This window comes from Saimiri boliviensis, chromosome 9 (genome assembly GCF_048565385.1).
Source record: "Saimiri boliviensis isolate mSaiBol1 chromosome 9, mSaiBol1.pri, whole genome shotgun sequence".
Taxonomy (NCBI): domain Eukaryota; kingdom Metazoa; phylum Chordata; class Mammalia; order Primates; family Cebidae; genus Saimiri; species Saimiri boliviensis.
In genome coordinates, this window is record NC_133457.1 from 30,956,351 (window position 1) to 30,970,620 (window position 14,270).

Below are 14,270 nucleotides of genomic sequence, written 5' to 3' on the forward strand. Positions count from 1 at the left end.
CATTTTATAAAAAGTAACTTGAAAGTAGGTATTTGCTATGATATGAGGATTAAATGGAAAAGCAAAACAATTAAAATTGATGTGGCCTTTTAAATCACATAGTTGGCAGAACTGAGGCAGAGATTGGACCATGCAGAGGCTGATAGGCACGATCTCCAAGATGAACTCAGACAGGAGCGGGAAGCAAGACAGAAGTTAGAGATGATGATAAAAGAGCTAAAGCTGCAAATTCTGAAATCATCAAAGACTGCTAAGAATTAGAAACTGTTAAAGAGATTTATCTGTGTATTATTGACAAGGTTTTTTGTTTGTTGCTTGCTTTCGTAATTGAATTCTGAAGAACTTAACTGCATGAAGATAATTAAACATTCTACTCATTTGTAGATCAGAGAAAGTGAAGAGATTATATATTAGTACTTAAATTTTTACATTTTCCAAATGAATGAAAATGTATGTTTCTTTGTACTTTTTTAAAAAAAACAGCTTAGTTACAATACCATATGGTTTCAACTAGTAGGTAATCTGCTTATATTTCTAATGTAAACTTCACAATTATGTCCTTTTTAAAAGCTGCAGTATGTGATGGAAAATAGCTGTGGTCCATTTTGTTATCCGTATTTCAGACTCAATTTTAGATACAATGGTGGCTTTATATTTTAAGTATATAGAGTTACTCAAGGAGTTGAATCTCCCCTTTTCTCATTAACACAATCTTTCTAAGTTGATATAGTATACTCATTAACATGCACCAAATTTACTTTTTACTTTGTTCAGATTGTGGAATGAATTTCCACCAGTTTTCTTTTGTCTGTCCTAGGAGGAATTTTATTGAGGTTATAACATACCCCATGAGCACAGTGGGGAAGAATAATGTGTTGTTATGCACTGCTGCTAAACAGAAGCAGCAGTTGTAATTTGTGTTTTAGTTTAAATGTGGTTATATTTAGATTTTTTTTTAAGCAGCAGTTTTTCAAAAATGAAATGTAATAATTTCTGTACTTTGTGTTAATAGTGGTGTGAAAATATTAATGTTCTTGAGAAAACTGATACCACTGTTGTATATCAGTTTCTATACAATCCATAATCCTGTACAGTTTTTATATGTAGTTACGAGTCTTGCTGAAATTTATATAATGAATTTGTCTTCCTTTAAGTTGTAAAATGTTAAACACCTTGAAGGTTATTTTGGACTTTTGTATGTTTAAATATTAAGTCTTACCAAAATTTGCACGAATGGACCATTTTCAATTACAACTTAAAATCAGGAATTTACAGTCAACTGATAGTGTATGATAGATGCATATAGGACAGATTAGTTATCTGCTACTAAAAGATTTTTAGGTAATTATCAGAAGGTAAAGGAATTCCATAGTTTTGGGAGGGACAACATCTTCTGCACTTCTTTTTTTTTTTTTTTGCACAGAAAAGTCTGTCATTCTTAATGGCAAATTTCATATTAGTTAATTCTTGGCTTAAAATATATTAGGTAAAATTCTTAGATTTGTTTTTAAAGGAAGTTTCCCGAAACTCTTCATTAATTAACATTATTATCCCATGGATTTTATGGGATAATAAATGTTTTTCATGTTCTCTTATAAGGTACTATGTATGAAATTACTTAAGAGAGCTATATTTATTTTAAAATAAATTAGCTAGGGTTAAGGTTAGATTCTATTTCCAGCATAGAACGTAGATAATCTAATGATGTAGAAAAAAATTACTAGATTGCCATTTAACCAGTTTTCATATTTTGCTTAATAGTACACATCCAAAAATAATTTTGTACTTCCCCAAATGTGTAATGTATTTACTAAATTGAGTATGACCTAAATGTGTATTTTCTATTTTCCATTTAAATTTTACTATACTAACACTAATTTTATTTGTTGATTCTTGGAATCTTCTCAAGGAGGAGCAAATATTAAAATGACATTCAGAAACAAATTTTGAATTATTTGTGTCATAGCTCAGCTGAGTTTTGGAAGACAAACTCAAGCACCTATAATTTCATTGGTATTTCTAATTTACTCAGAACCTTTCTGCTTTGTGTTACCTAGTAAATGATAAACTAATTTGTTTCAACCCAAAACTTCAAAAATAAATTGCCTAATCCTTGAAATCTGTTATTTAAAAATTCTTAGCAGTGCTTAAACACCATTAAATTATTACAAACTTGTAATTCAGAATTGAGTAAGAAATATTTTTTCTAGTCCTTCACATAATGAAAAGTTGCCACATGACTTTGTATAGTCTTCATTTTTCAGAAGATGCATTGATGTGCCATAGGTTTCTGTCTAACTTCCTTGAAAATGGTTTTTTAAGTCAATTGTAAATACACATATTATTAAAAGTAACTTTAAACTGCACCATATAGCTTGAAAACAATATAGAGATTTTGTAATACCTTATAAGTGGCCTCTGCTAAAATACCCATATAAAACTTATTCTATTCTTTGCATGCTTATTTTGTGTGTTGGTCGTTAGCTTAATGTTTGATTTGTTGTTAGTTTTTGTGTGCCAAATTCGTCAGGCAAGCAGATTTTTCCTCAGACTTCAAAAAATAATTCTTTTTAGGAAAAATGTAAAAATGTTTACTCTAAAAAGCTGCATTAAAGGAACACCTATAAAAAGGTTTGCTATTGCATCTTTAGAAGGAAGAAAGAATGTTAGCTTGGATGATGTTTAATTTGGGTGGTGATAGTTTCTGTAGTCTAAACTTTATGAGAAAAGGGTACCAACTCTATAAAGGTAATAAATATAAAACCTCCTGCTGTTACTGAGGAAGCTCTTCAACTACGCTAAATTTCACAAATGTAACTTAAAGATTTGACCAACAATTTACGTTTGTTGTGTGCTTTAGTTTTTGTTTAAGCATATTCTTTTGCTCGAATTTCTGTGTTCATGAGAGTTAGGGTGTTTTGTGCTTCTTGAACTAATTTTATAACATATTTAATATATTACCAGTTAAGATATAAAATCATTTGTACATAGTGAATTGTAAAGCAGCTATTAAAGTAGGTGAAATAAAGTATATATTTGCGGGTTATCCGTATCTTTTAGAAGTCATGACAGAACAACCAGTTTGTTTGCACATCAGTAGCTTCTGTTTGAAGGAAAGTAAAGTTATAAGGAAACTCAAGTACTATAAAATGTGTCAAGGTATTTCCCTAAAATTAATTGTGAAGCTTGTGCTGAAGGTTTTTGATCAGCTTCTAAAATTTTCTCAGTAAGACATATGTTTTGATTAGGGAAGATTCCTCATTTTTATTTGCCCTTTATACATTTAATCCACATGATAGGACATTAAAAATTAATATAAAGAAAAATTGTGCTCATACTGTACATCTATTTCTGTGCTTGGAGCTACTTAATAGTTTTTAATGGAAGCTGTCAGCAATAAGGGACATATAACTGCTGTATTATACATTGTGGAATTAAACAGAGCTTAATTTCCTTTTCCTAGTATAGGGTACTTAAGCATTTCCACTTTTGGAAGAAAAGCATATGAGTATTTTCTATTGCATTTTGTTTAAAAGGACAGTTTTTGTTTGTTTGTTTCTGTTTTTGTTTTGGTAAATCCCTTCATTTAAATGGTTTCTAAGCTATACAATGTAATTTGGAGCCTATTTAGTAATAGAATTAAATGTCTTATGTAGCACTACAATTTTTGAATTAGAAAGTGATCAAATGTAAAAAACAAAAAAAAATTAAGCCCGGAAAACAAAATAGTTTATTAAATTAGTTTAATATAAAATGAATATAAGATTTTTTTCCTCAATATAGATACCTCACTTGAAAATAAAGCACAAAGTAGTTCTAGTAAACATGTCCTACAAAACAGTTGCTAAATGTAGGACATCTTTTGAGGAATTAGTTTGTGAGAAATAAAATATACTTGTTTTAACTATCCTGTTAGAAGTATTTGTTTATCCTGATAATTTTAAGCCAACATAATAGTCTTAAATTATTTCTGAATTTTTAATCTGTGAAGGCAGTAAATGAAATATCTGTTCTGCAACTGTTGAAGCAAATAATTGACTACATTGACCATAATTAAATTTAAAATTTTGCCAATGATGTACAGTTTTATGGTTAAAGTTGCTGTGGTTGGTTGCATTACATGACACACAAAACTGTCCTCTACCTCACGTGAAATAAATATTTTATATGGTTTTACTAAAAATAAAACTCATGTATCTGGTCACCTAGTTTACAAATTTTCAATTATATTTATTGAAACATGACATACTGTGCTCTGAGCTTATACCTCAATTGTATTTTGTGCTGTTTTCCATTTTCATGCCTTGTAAATAACTTGTATAGATTGTGGATCAAATTCTAAATAAAAACTTTTAATGCCAGTGAAATTTGGTTCAAGTCATTTCAGTATCCTTTGTGAGCTTAACTTTCTTGTTCCTTAAGATTGACATTTTCTCCTTTGTTCCTTTAAAAGTCTATTGTTTGTAGGCTGGGCACGATGGCTCTTGCCTTGTAATCCCAGCACTTTGGGAGGTGAAGGCAGGCGGATCATCTGAGGTGAGGCGTTTAAGACCAGCCTGCCCACATGGTGAAACATTGCCTCTACTAAAAATACAAAATTAGCTGGGTGTGGTGACCCATGCTTGTAATCCCAGCTACTTGGGAGGCAGGAGAATCACTTACTTGAACCCAGGAGGCAGAGGTTGCGGTGAGTCAGGGTCGCGCCATTGCACTCCTGCCTGGGTGACAAGAGCGAAACTATGTCTCAAAAAAAAAACCAAACTTTTTTTTTTTTTTTTTAGACGGAGTTTCGCTCGTTACCCAGGCTGGAGTGCAATGGTGCGATCTCGGCTCACCGCAACCTCCATCTCCTGGGTTCAGGCAATTCTCCTGCCTCAGCCTCCTGAGTAACTGGGATTACAGGCACGTGCCACCATGCCCAGCTAATTTTTGTATTTTTAGTAGAGACGGGGTTTCACCATGTTGGCCAGGATGGTCTCAATCTCTTGACCTCATGATCCACCTGCCTCGGCCTCCCATGGTGCTGGGATTATAGGTGTGAGCCACTGCGCCCGGCCCTATTTAATAATTTTTAGACTTTTGCTTTAACATTTTTTTTTTACCACCCTTATTAAATCCCTGGTATAAGTTACCTACTGCATAACAAATTACCTTAAAGTTTAGCAATGTGGCTCTTACCTGTAATCTCAGTGCTTTGGGGGGCTGGGCTGGGAGGATCACTTGAGTCCAGGAGTAGCAGTTTGAGGCTGCAGTGAGCTGTTACATAATCACACCACTGCACTCCAGCCTGGGTAACAGTGAGTAGAGAGACCTTGTCTCTAAAAACAAACAAAAGGCCAGGCTTGGTGGCTAACCCCTGTAATCCCGGCACTTTGGGAGGCCGAGGTGGGCGGAACATGAGGTCAGGAGTTCGAGACCAGCCTTACCAACATGGAGAAACCCCATCTCTACTAAAAATAGAAAAATCAGCCGAGCGTGGTGGTTCACTCCTGTAATCCCAGCTACTCTGGAGGCTGAGGCAGGAGAATCACTTGAATCCTGGAGGTGGAGGTTACAGTGAGCTGAGATTGTGCCACTGCAGTCCAGCCTGGGCGACAGAGCAGTCTCAAAAGAAAAAACCTAAGCAACTTATAAATTATATCACGGTATCGGCCAGGCGCGGTGCCTCAAGCCTGTAATCCCAGCACTTTGGGAGGTCGAGGCGGGTGGATCACGAGGTCAAGAGATCGAGACCATCCTGGTCAACATGGTGAAACCTCGTCTCTACTAAAAATACAAAAAATTATCTGGGCATGGTGGCGCGTGCCTGTAATCCCAGCTACTCAGGAGGTTGAGGCAGGAGAATTGCCTGAATCCAGGAGGTGGAGGTTGCGGTGAGCCGAGATTGCGCCATTGCACTCCAGCCTGGGTAACAAGAGCGAAACTCTGTCTCAAAAAAAAAAAAAAAGAAAAAAAGTAGTCTCCAATTGTACAGATATTTTGAAATTACATTAGCAATCTGTAGTTTGAAATTCATTTTTATTTTATTTTATTTTATGTTTTGAGACACGGTCTTGCTCTGTTGCCCAGGCTGGAGTGCAGTGGTGTGATCTCGGCTCACTGCAACCTCTGCCTCCTGGGTTCAAGCTATTCTCTGCCTCAGCCTCCAGAGTAGTTTGGGATTACAGGCCTGTACCACCACACCCAGCTAATTTTTATATTTTTAGTAGAGATGGGGTTTCTCTATGTTGCCCAGGCTGGTCTTGAACTTCTGGCCTCAAGTGCTCTGCCTGCCTTGGCTTCCCAAAGTGTTGGGATTACAGGCATGCATGAGCCACAGTGCCTGGCCAAGATTCATATTTTATAATATATTATTTACTTCTTAATTGAACAGTTAATTGAAATGTAAATTAAAAATCAATGGAATACTTCATAATTATTATGTTAGATACATTTTTAGAAGCTGGATCAAAGACTGTACTTTTTTTTTTTTTTTTTTTTGAGACACAGTCCCGCTCTGTCACCCAGGCTGGAGTGCAATGGCCCAATCTCAGCTCACTGCAACCTCCGCCTCCTGGGTTCAAGCAATTCTCCTGCCTCAGCCTCCTGAGTAGCTGGGATTACAGGTGCCCGCTACCACGTCCGGCTAATTTTTGTGTTTTTAGTAGAGACAGGATTTCACTGTGTTGGCCAGGCTGGTTTCAAACTCCTGACCTCAGGTGATCCTCTTGCCTCAGCCTCCCAAAGTGCTGGGATTACAGGTGTGAGCCACCATATCTGGCCCAGACTGTACATATTTTAAATCTTTTTGCTATATATTTGCAAATTGATTTTGAAATGGGGTGTGTCAGCAGGGCTATTGGTTTTTTGTAAAGCTCATCCTTTGTGTGTCAGAATTTTTATGAAAACATTTATCTGGAACTAATGGGAGACTGCGAGAGCCCTCCAGTGGCCAAGCTAATTTCTACAAAAATATCATCCGAATGAAAAAGGAACTGTATCCAATTGTTAAATCTTAATGGCAAAGAGAAGGGATGGCTAGAATTATTTTAGCTGTTTAAAAGGCCATATGCTATAGTTGTAGGTGAGATGACGTTTGCTTTCCTTTCAAATTCTTACTCAAATGTTTACCAGATTTTGAAACATTTTGAGTTTCACTGCTCTGTAATATGGTTAAGATTGTGTTTACTGATCAGTTGATGCCAGGAGTTTGAGACCACACAGTAAGACCCTGTCTCTACAAATAATACAAAAATTAGCTGGCTGGTTGTGGTGGTGGGCACATATGGCCACAGTTGCTCAAGAGGCTGAGGTGGGAGGATTGCTTGAGCTTGGTGGGTGGGGAGTATCAAGGCTGCAGTGAGCCGTGGTAGCCCGCCACTGCACTCCAGCCTGGCTACAGAAGGAGACGCTTTCACAAACAGACAAACAGGTTTACAAACAACTCATCAACTGTTTTTTTGGTGTAGAAGCCAATAGTTATTGAGTATTTACTATGCATTAGGCAGTAAGTTTTACATTTACATCCAAGAATTTTACATTTAGGAACACATTTAACATTCTAACAGCAGTTATGAAATAGTTATTGTTTTTTGTTTTGTGACAGAGGCTCCATCTGTTGCCCAGGCTGGGGTGCAGTGATGTGACCATAGCACTTTGTAACCTCCATCTCCTGGGCTCAAGTGATCCTCCTGCCTCAGCCTCCTCAGTAGCTACGACTATTAGTAGCTATTTTTATTTTTGTAGAGACAGGTTGCTGAGGCTGATCTAAAACTCCTGGCATCAAGCAATTTTCCTACCTCAGCCTCCCAAAGAGCTGGGATTACCGATGTGAGCTACTGTGCCCAGCCAGTTACCACTGTTAAAAATTTTTTTCTGGTGAGGAAATAGAATATTAGTTACTAAATGCAGTTACTAAACAAAATGTTGGCTGGGAGCATGAGCAGCCGTGCCCTGCCCCTTAATTATTAAGATAAGAGAATTTAACAGTGTGGCTTTTTAGTTAGATTATTTCCTGATTTTTCCCTTCAGCACTTACATACTCTATTACTATTACGTTTTTTGAAAATGTAATCACTAGTTGAGTTTGGGCTAAAAAGAAGGACTTTTGCTCTTCTTCAGGAACTATGATCTCATAGGTTGAATAAGACAAGATATCATTTAATGTAGTCTGAGACTCCTGGCAGAGAAGTGGATGAACAGAATTGCCTGCTAGAGACAGAAGAGGATTCAAACCTGAAACTCCAGGTAGAAGCTTTTCAGTATTTCACTCTATCTGCAAAGGGCAAGGGATGGGGGAGCACCTGGAGCCCTGTTGTCTGTTCTAGAGAACCTGGGAATTTTTTTTTTGGACAGAGTTTTGCCCTTGTTGCCCAGACTGGAATGCAGTGGCGCCATCTCGGCTCACCACAACCTCTGCCTCCCAGGTTCAAGCGATTCTCCCGCCTCAGCCTCCTACAGGCACGTGCCACCACTCCCGGCTAATTCTGTACTTTTAGTAGAGATGGTGTTTCTCCATGTTGGTCAGGCTGGTCTCCTGATCTCAGGTGATCCGCCCGCCTTGGCCTTCCAAAGTGTTGGGATTACAGGTGTGAGCCACCCTCCTGGCTGAGAGTCTGGTGTGTTTTCCACAGTGATTGTTGAAGAAATTTCCTGAAAAGAAAACTTTTCTCCTTTAGTAGCCGAATTTCAATCTTGATGGAGGTATATGCATTGAGGCCAGCTTCTGTTTGAGACTTGAGCGGTACACATCCCTTCTACTGGGGAAGGCTTCGCTTTAGAATGGACGGCAGGTGGGTACCTGAGACCACAAAGAGCTCTACTCTGCCTCTTGCCCACTCCCTAGACAAGCTCTAATTGCCACCGCCTGATTTCTTCTGCATGGTGTCTTCAGGTTCTCATCCCGGTGAAACTTGTAGGCCTGCAAATTCAGTCTCTCCCTCTGTTTTAACCCTTCAGTCAGCTCCGTTCCAACAGGTATGTATGGAGCACCCCTGTGTGTGCCACGTGCTGTGCCACACTCTACAGTTTCAGTGATGAACAAAATAGACAAAAATCCCAACACTTACAGGGCATTTCACTTTAAAAAAAAAAAAACAAAATTCTGCATTTTTAGAAAACTGAATAAAAAACAGTATTTCAAACTGTACACAGTTATCAAAAATGCACACACTTCACTTGGCGTCTCCAGCGCCTTCGGCTTCCCACGCCTGGTCCGATTTGGCATCTCCATTTTCTGCAGGGTTATCCCCTCATTGCCAGCAGCAGCCGTTCCCTTTATCCTTTGGGTGCCTTCTCTCCCTTCTCTGCAGGGGCTCTGGCTTTGGAGGAGCAGGTTTGGCAGACAACCTTGCGGATCTTCTGTGTGTTTCGCCTTTCACCTTGGCTTTGTCTCCTTTAGCATCCCCTCCAGCCTTTCTCTTGGGCGTGGTGGATGCGGCCACACTCCCGTGGGACCTAGACCCTGGGCATTGATGCAGCGGGGCGCGGGCTTCGGTTGGTCTGGGGGTCGTTCTTGCCTCTTCTTCGTACTGCTCTGGCTCTGGGGGTTTTATAAAGTTTTTTTTTTTTTTTTTTTTTTTGAGACAGAGTCTTGCTCTGTTGCCAGGCGCCAGGTTGGAGTGCAATGGCGCGATCTCCGCTCACTGCAACCTCCGCCTCCCAGGTTCAAGCAATTCTCTTGCCTCAGCCTCCTGGGTAGCTGGGACTACAGGCGCACGCCACCACGCCCAACTAATTTTTTTTTTTTTTTGTATTTTTAGTAGAGACGGGGGTTTCACTATGTTGACCAGGATGGTTTTGATCTCTTGACCTCGTGATCCGCCTGCCTCAGCCTCCCAAAGTGCTGGGATTACAGTAAGGCTTGAGCTGCCGTGCCCAGTCTGTAAAGTTTTTATAGCACTGGGAGCACTGGCCAGGTTAGAAGGCATTTCTTTTTTCTTTTTTCTTTCTTTCTTTTTTTTCTTTTCTTTTTTTTTTTTTTGAGACGGAGTTTCGCTCCTGTTACTCAGGCTGGAGTGCAATGGCGCGATCGCGGCTCACCGCAACCTCCGCCCCCTGGGTTCAGGCAATTCTCCTGCCTCAGCCTCCTGAGTAGCTGGGATTACAGGCACGTGCCACCATGCCCAGCTAATTTTTTGTATTTTTAGTAGAGACGGGGTTTCACTATGTTGACCAGGATGGTCTCGATCTCTTGACCTCGTGATCCACCCGCCTCGGCATCCCAAAGTGCTGGGATTACAGGCTTGAGCCACTGCGCCCGGCTGGCATTTCATTTTTAAAGCTTATGCTTGATACTCTTTTTAAGCTATGAATTCGTACTACAGTATTTCTAAAAATGTGTGTATGTGTGTATTATCAAACATTTAAAATCCACCAGAGAAATTTATCCTTTGAAAATAGGTCTCCAGGCCGGGTGTGATTGGGAGCTGAGATGGGGGTATCTTTTGAGGCCAAGAGTTTCAGACTAGCCTGGACAACATAGAGAGACCCCTCCCCCATCTCTACAAAAAATACAATAATAAAAAAATTAGCTAGGCATGGTGGTGTGCACCTATAATCCGAACTACTCAGGAGGCTGAGGTGGGAGGATCACTTGAGCCCAGGAGTTCGAGGTTGCAGTGAGCTATGATCCTGCCACCACACTCCAGCCTCCGGGGGACAGCAAGACTCTGTCTCTAACAAAACAAACAAACAAACAAATAAATAAATAAATAAATAGAGGTCCTAGTAGAAGTACTTGATTTTTTAAATGAATAATCTTAAGTAATTTCATATATATCGTGTGTTTTCATGGTTGGCTTCCTAAAGAGATGACTCATCTTTTTAAAATATATGAAGACAACTTCCACAGAGAAATGCAGATTCCAGCTGGGTTGCATTGTCCCTCATTTGGAATGTGCCAAACTGAGGTTAATCGTATTTCTCTACAAGTCACAGCTCCCTTTACAGTATTTTACCAGCCATGCAATAATAAAATATAACCACTAGTGGGCGCTGAGAGCCTACTCCTTGGCCCAAACTTTGCCGTCAATGTGGGCTTTTGATGCTTGCCAGCAGTCACATTTGCCTTGTGATACGCGTTTGTGCCCTAACTGAACAGCAGTTTAGTTTGATTGCCTATTTTTAGATGTAAATGGTAGACGAATAGTTAACCAGGCCTTTTCCTTTGTTTAGTTCTCTCCTAGGTTTTAGGGCCTTACTGGCCCTAATCCTCTAATCCTCCCCTTCAAATACCTTTGAATAAGAATAAAATGAAGGAATGAACTTATTCCCAGGCTGGAGTGCAGTGGCCCAATTTAGGCTCACTGTAACCTCTGCCTCCGAGCTCAAGCGGTTCCCCTGCTTCAGCCTGCTGAGTAGCTGGGACAACAGGCATGAGCCACCGTGCCCGGCTAATTTTTGTATTTTTAGTAGAGACAAATTTCTCCATGTTGATCAGGCTGGTCTTGAACTCCTGACCTCATGTGATCCACCTGCCTCGGCCTCCCAAAGTGATGAGATTACAGGCCAGCACTTTGTGAGGTGATTCCATCTTCTCCACCGTGACTGGCCTTATCTTACATTGTTTTATAATGGAAACATCACCAGACTTAGGGTTAGAAGACCTGAAATCAGGGTTCAGCCATACCTTCCTAGTTCTGATATATACTGTAGAAATGTGAAGATACAGCATGGCAGAGTTTGCTGAGAAAAAAATTAGCTGAGAAGACCTTTGTCTCGATGGTCTCGGGACCAACCATTGACATTTATCTGGAGGTGATTAGACCTTGAGAGACTGACTCTTACAACTAAAGAGTACCTGAGACTGTGGCAGACCCAGAATATCAGTTTAGTAAGCTGTGCTGCATGGGAAGTCAGGTCTTAATCACAAAGAGGGTTTGGGAGGAGAGCCACAGCCAAGCAATGTGCAGATTTTTTTGTTTCTTTGTTTTTGAAATGGAGTTTCTCTCTTGTTGCCCAGGCTGGAGTGTAATGTCACAATCTCGGCTCACTGCAACCTCCGCTCCCAAGTTCAAGCAATTTGCCTGCCTCAGTCTCCCAAGTAGCTGGGATTACAGGCATGTGCCACCACACCTGGCTAATTTTGTATTTTTAGTAGAGACAGATTTCTCCACGTTGGTCAGGCTGATCTCGAACTCCCGACCCCAGGTGATCTACCCACCTCCCCAAATGCTGGGATTATAGGCGTGAGCCACGGAGCCTGGCCACAGTGTAGAAGATTTTAGTGAAAGTCTCAGCCGAGATAGCTTGAGGAACTTCCCCACCCCATAGAGCCTTGCTAATGGTACTGCATCCTCAGAGTCTGTGAGCCACAGACTGAAAACAGTCAAGGATTCCCATTGCATCTCTCTGCCTCTTGGCCTCCAGTTCTCTTTGCTTCCAAGGCTTCCTGCCTTCCTTTTGAAGGGACAAGCCCTCTCTTTACCTTGGGCAAAAAATGAATTCACACAGGTTACATCTTGTGGCCTCCTCAAGTGGACTTTTGTACATCTATGCTGGAATGGATTAGACACTGGTTTTACAATTTCTTTCATTGGATAAAAATAATAACCTAATTACTTAGCTTGTGTCTCTACCAAAGACAACTTCCAGTTTCTTCTTTTTTTTCCTTTTTTTTTTTTTTTTTTTTTTTTTTTTGGTTTAGAGGCCGGGCTTCTCCATGTTGGTCAGGCTGGTCTTGAACTCCTGACCTCAGGTGATCCACCTGCCTCGGACTCCCAAAGTGCTGGGATTGCAGGTGTCCGCCATTGCGCCCGGCCTGACAACTTCCATTTTCAATTGATCTATGGTGCCTACAAATCATTCTAACAGTGGCTAACGTTAATGAGCGTCCAACAGTGCTAGGCACTATGCTGAGTACTTTGTATAAATGATCTCGCTTAATCCTCACCATGCCCTAAGGGGGCATTTACTATCTCACTTTGTACATGAAGAACCTGAGGGTCATGTAGGTGAAGGGCCAGCTCCAGTGTTGAAGACAGAATGTGAACCCAGGAGGTCCCAGTCCAAGACAGCAATCTTAAAAACTTGGCAACTTTTTTTTTTTTTTTTAACCATTTAGTGCCTGAGTTCTAAAATCTGGTTTTATACTCTGCGTGTGTGACCTGTGGATGATCTGGGCATTATTGAATTCTGATTGGTTGAAGTTTCATGGTTAGAATGTCAAATTCTAATGGAGGCGTAAGAGTGAAGATTTCACGATTGCTTTTGCAATAAGTTGATGTTGTTTGGGTTTTATGTTTTATGTTGTACTCAGCACAAAAGCCACTTTTAAAAAGTGTCATAGGGAAATATCTGAAAACATTTAGTTAATAGACCCTGGTGGTAAACCATCCCCCAAACACAATGGGTCACTCAAAAAAGGAACATACTCCTATGAAGCCGTTTCCAGAAATCAAACTTATATGAATATAGGGAGGATACATAAGAATGCAAAATCAGGCCAAGTGTGATGACTCATGCCTGTAATTCCAGCACTTTGGAAGTCGAGGCTGGTAGAATTCTTGAACCCAGGAGTTTAAGACCAGCCTGGGCAACATAGTGAGACCTTGTCTCTACAAATAATAATAATAAAAAATTAGCTGGGCAAGGTGACTCATGCTTGTAGTCCTAGCTACCCAGGAGGCTGAGGTGGGAGGATCACTTGAGTCCAGGGGTTGAGGTTACAGTGAGCCGTGATTACACCACTGAACTGTAGCCAGGGTGACACAGTGAGATCTCGCCTCAAAAACAACCAACCAACCAAAACAACAACAACAACAACAACAACAAAACCCAAAAGCAAGCATTCTGAAGCATGATATTAGCTAGGGGTTTCTGAATACTTACTCTGTACAAAATGTTACTTTAAGTTCTGCATGTATATTATCAGGTTGGTGCAAAAGCAATCACAGTTTTTGCCATTATGTTTAATACTTTTGCACCAATCTAATAACTCACAGAATAATAATAATAATAAACCTAGGAGGTAAGTATGATTTGTATCCCCATTTTACAAATGAGAAAAGGAGGCCAAGAATGATAAAGTAACTTGGTCCCACAATCAGAAAGTGATGGAGCCGAGATTTGAACTTGGGCTGCTGGCCTGCATTCTTAGTCACTGTGCTTCCTGGGTGATCACTGTGACGCTTGTACTTGGAACTTCGCTATCAATTACAAGAGCCACTTCTGTTTGTGCACTTGATTTCCTTGGGGTCACCAGGGAAATGTAATTGTCTCCTCAAGTCCAGGCTTTCCTAGAAGACATGGTGATGATGATCGCACTGATAACCAGCATTAGGGCTGGCTTT

The 14,270-nt window shown here is 40.0% G+C and overlaps 1 protein-coding gene across 1 annotated transcript in view; it reads left to right on the forward strand.

Annotated features, from left to right (window-relative positions):
- Window positions 1-4,361, forward strand: part of SKIL (SKI like proto-oncogene) — a 31,996-nt gene extending 27,635 nt beyond the window's left edge. Inside the window, exon 7 of the mRNA XM_074405658.1 lies at window positions 103-4,361. Within this exon, the coding sequence (XP_074261759.1) occupies window positions 103-261 (159 nt within the window). The 3' untranslated portion in view covers window positions 262-4,361. The remainder of the gene's footprint in view (window positions 1-102) is intronic.
- The last annotated feature ends 9,909 nt before the right edge of the window (window positions 4,362-14,270 follow it).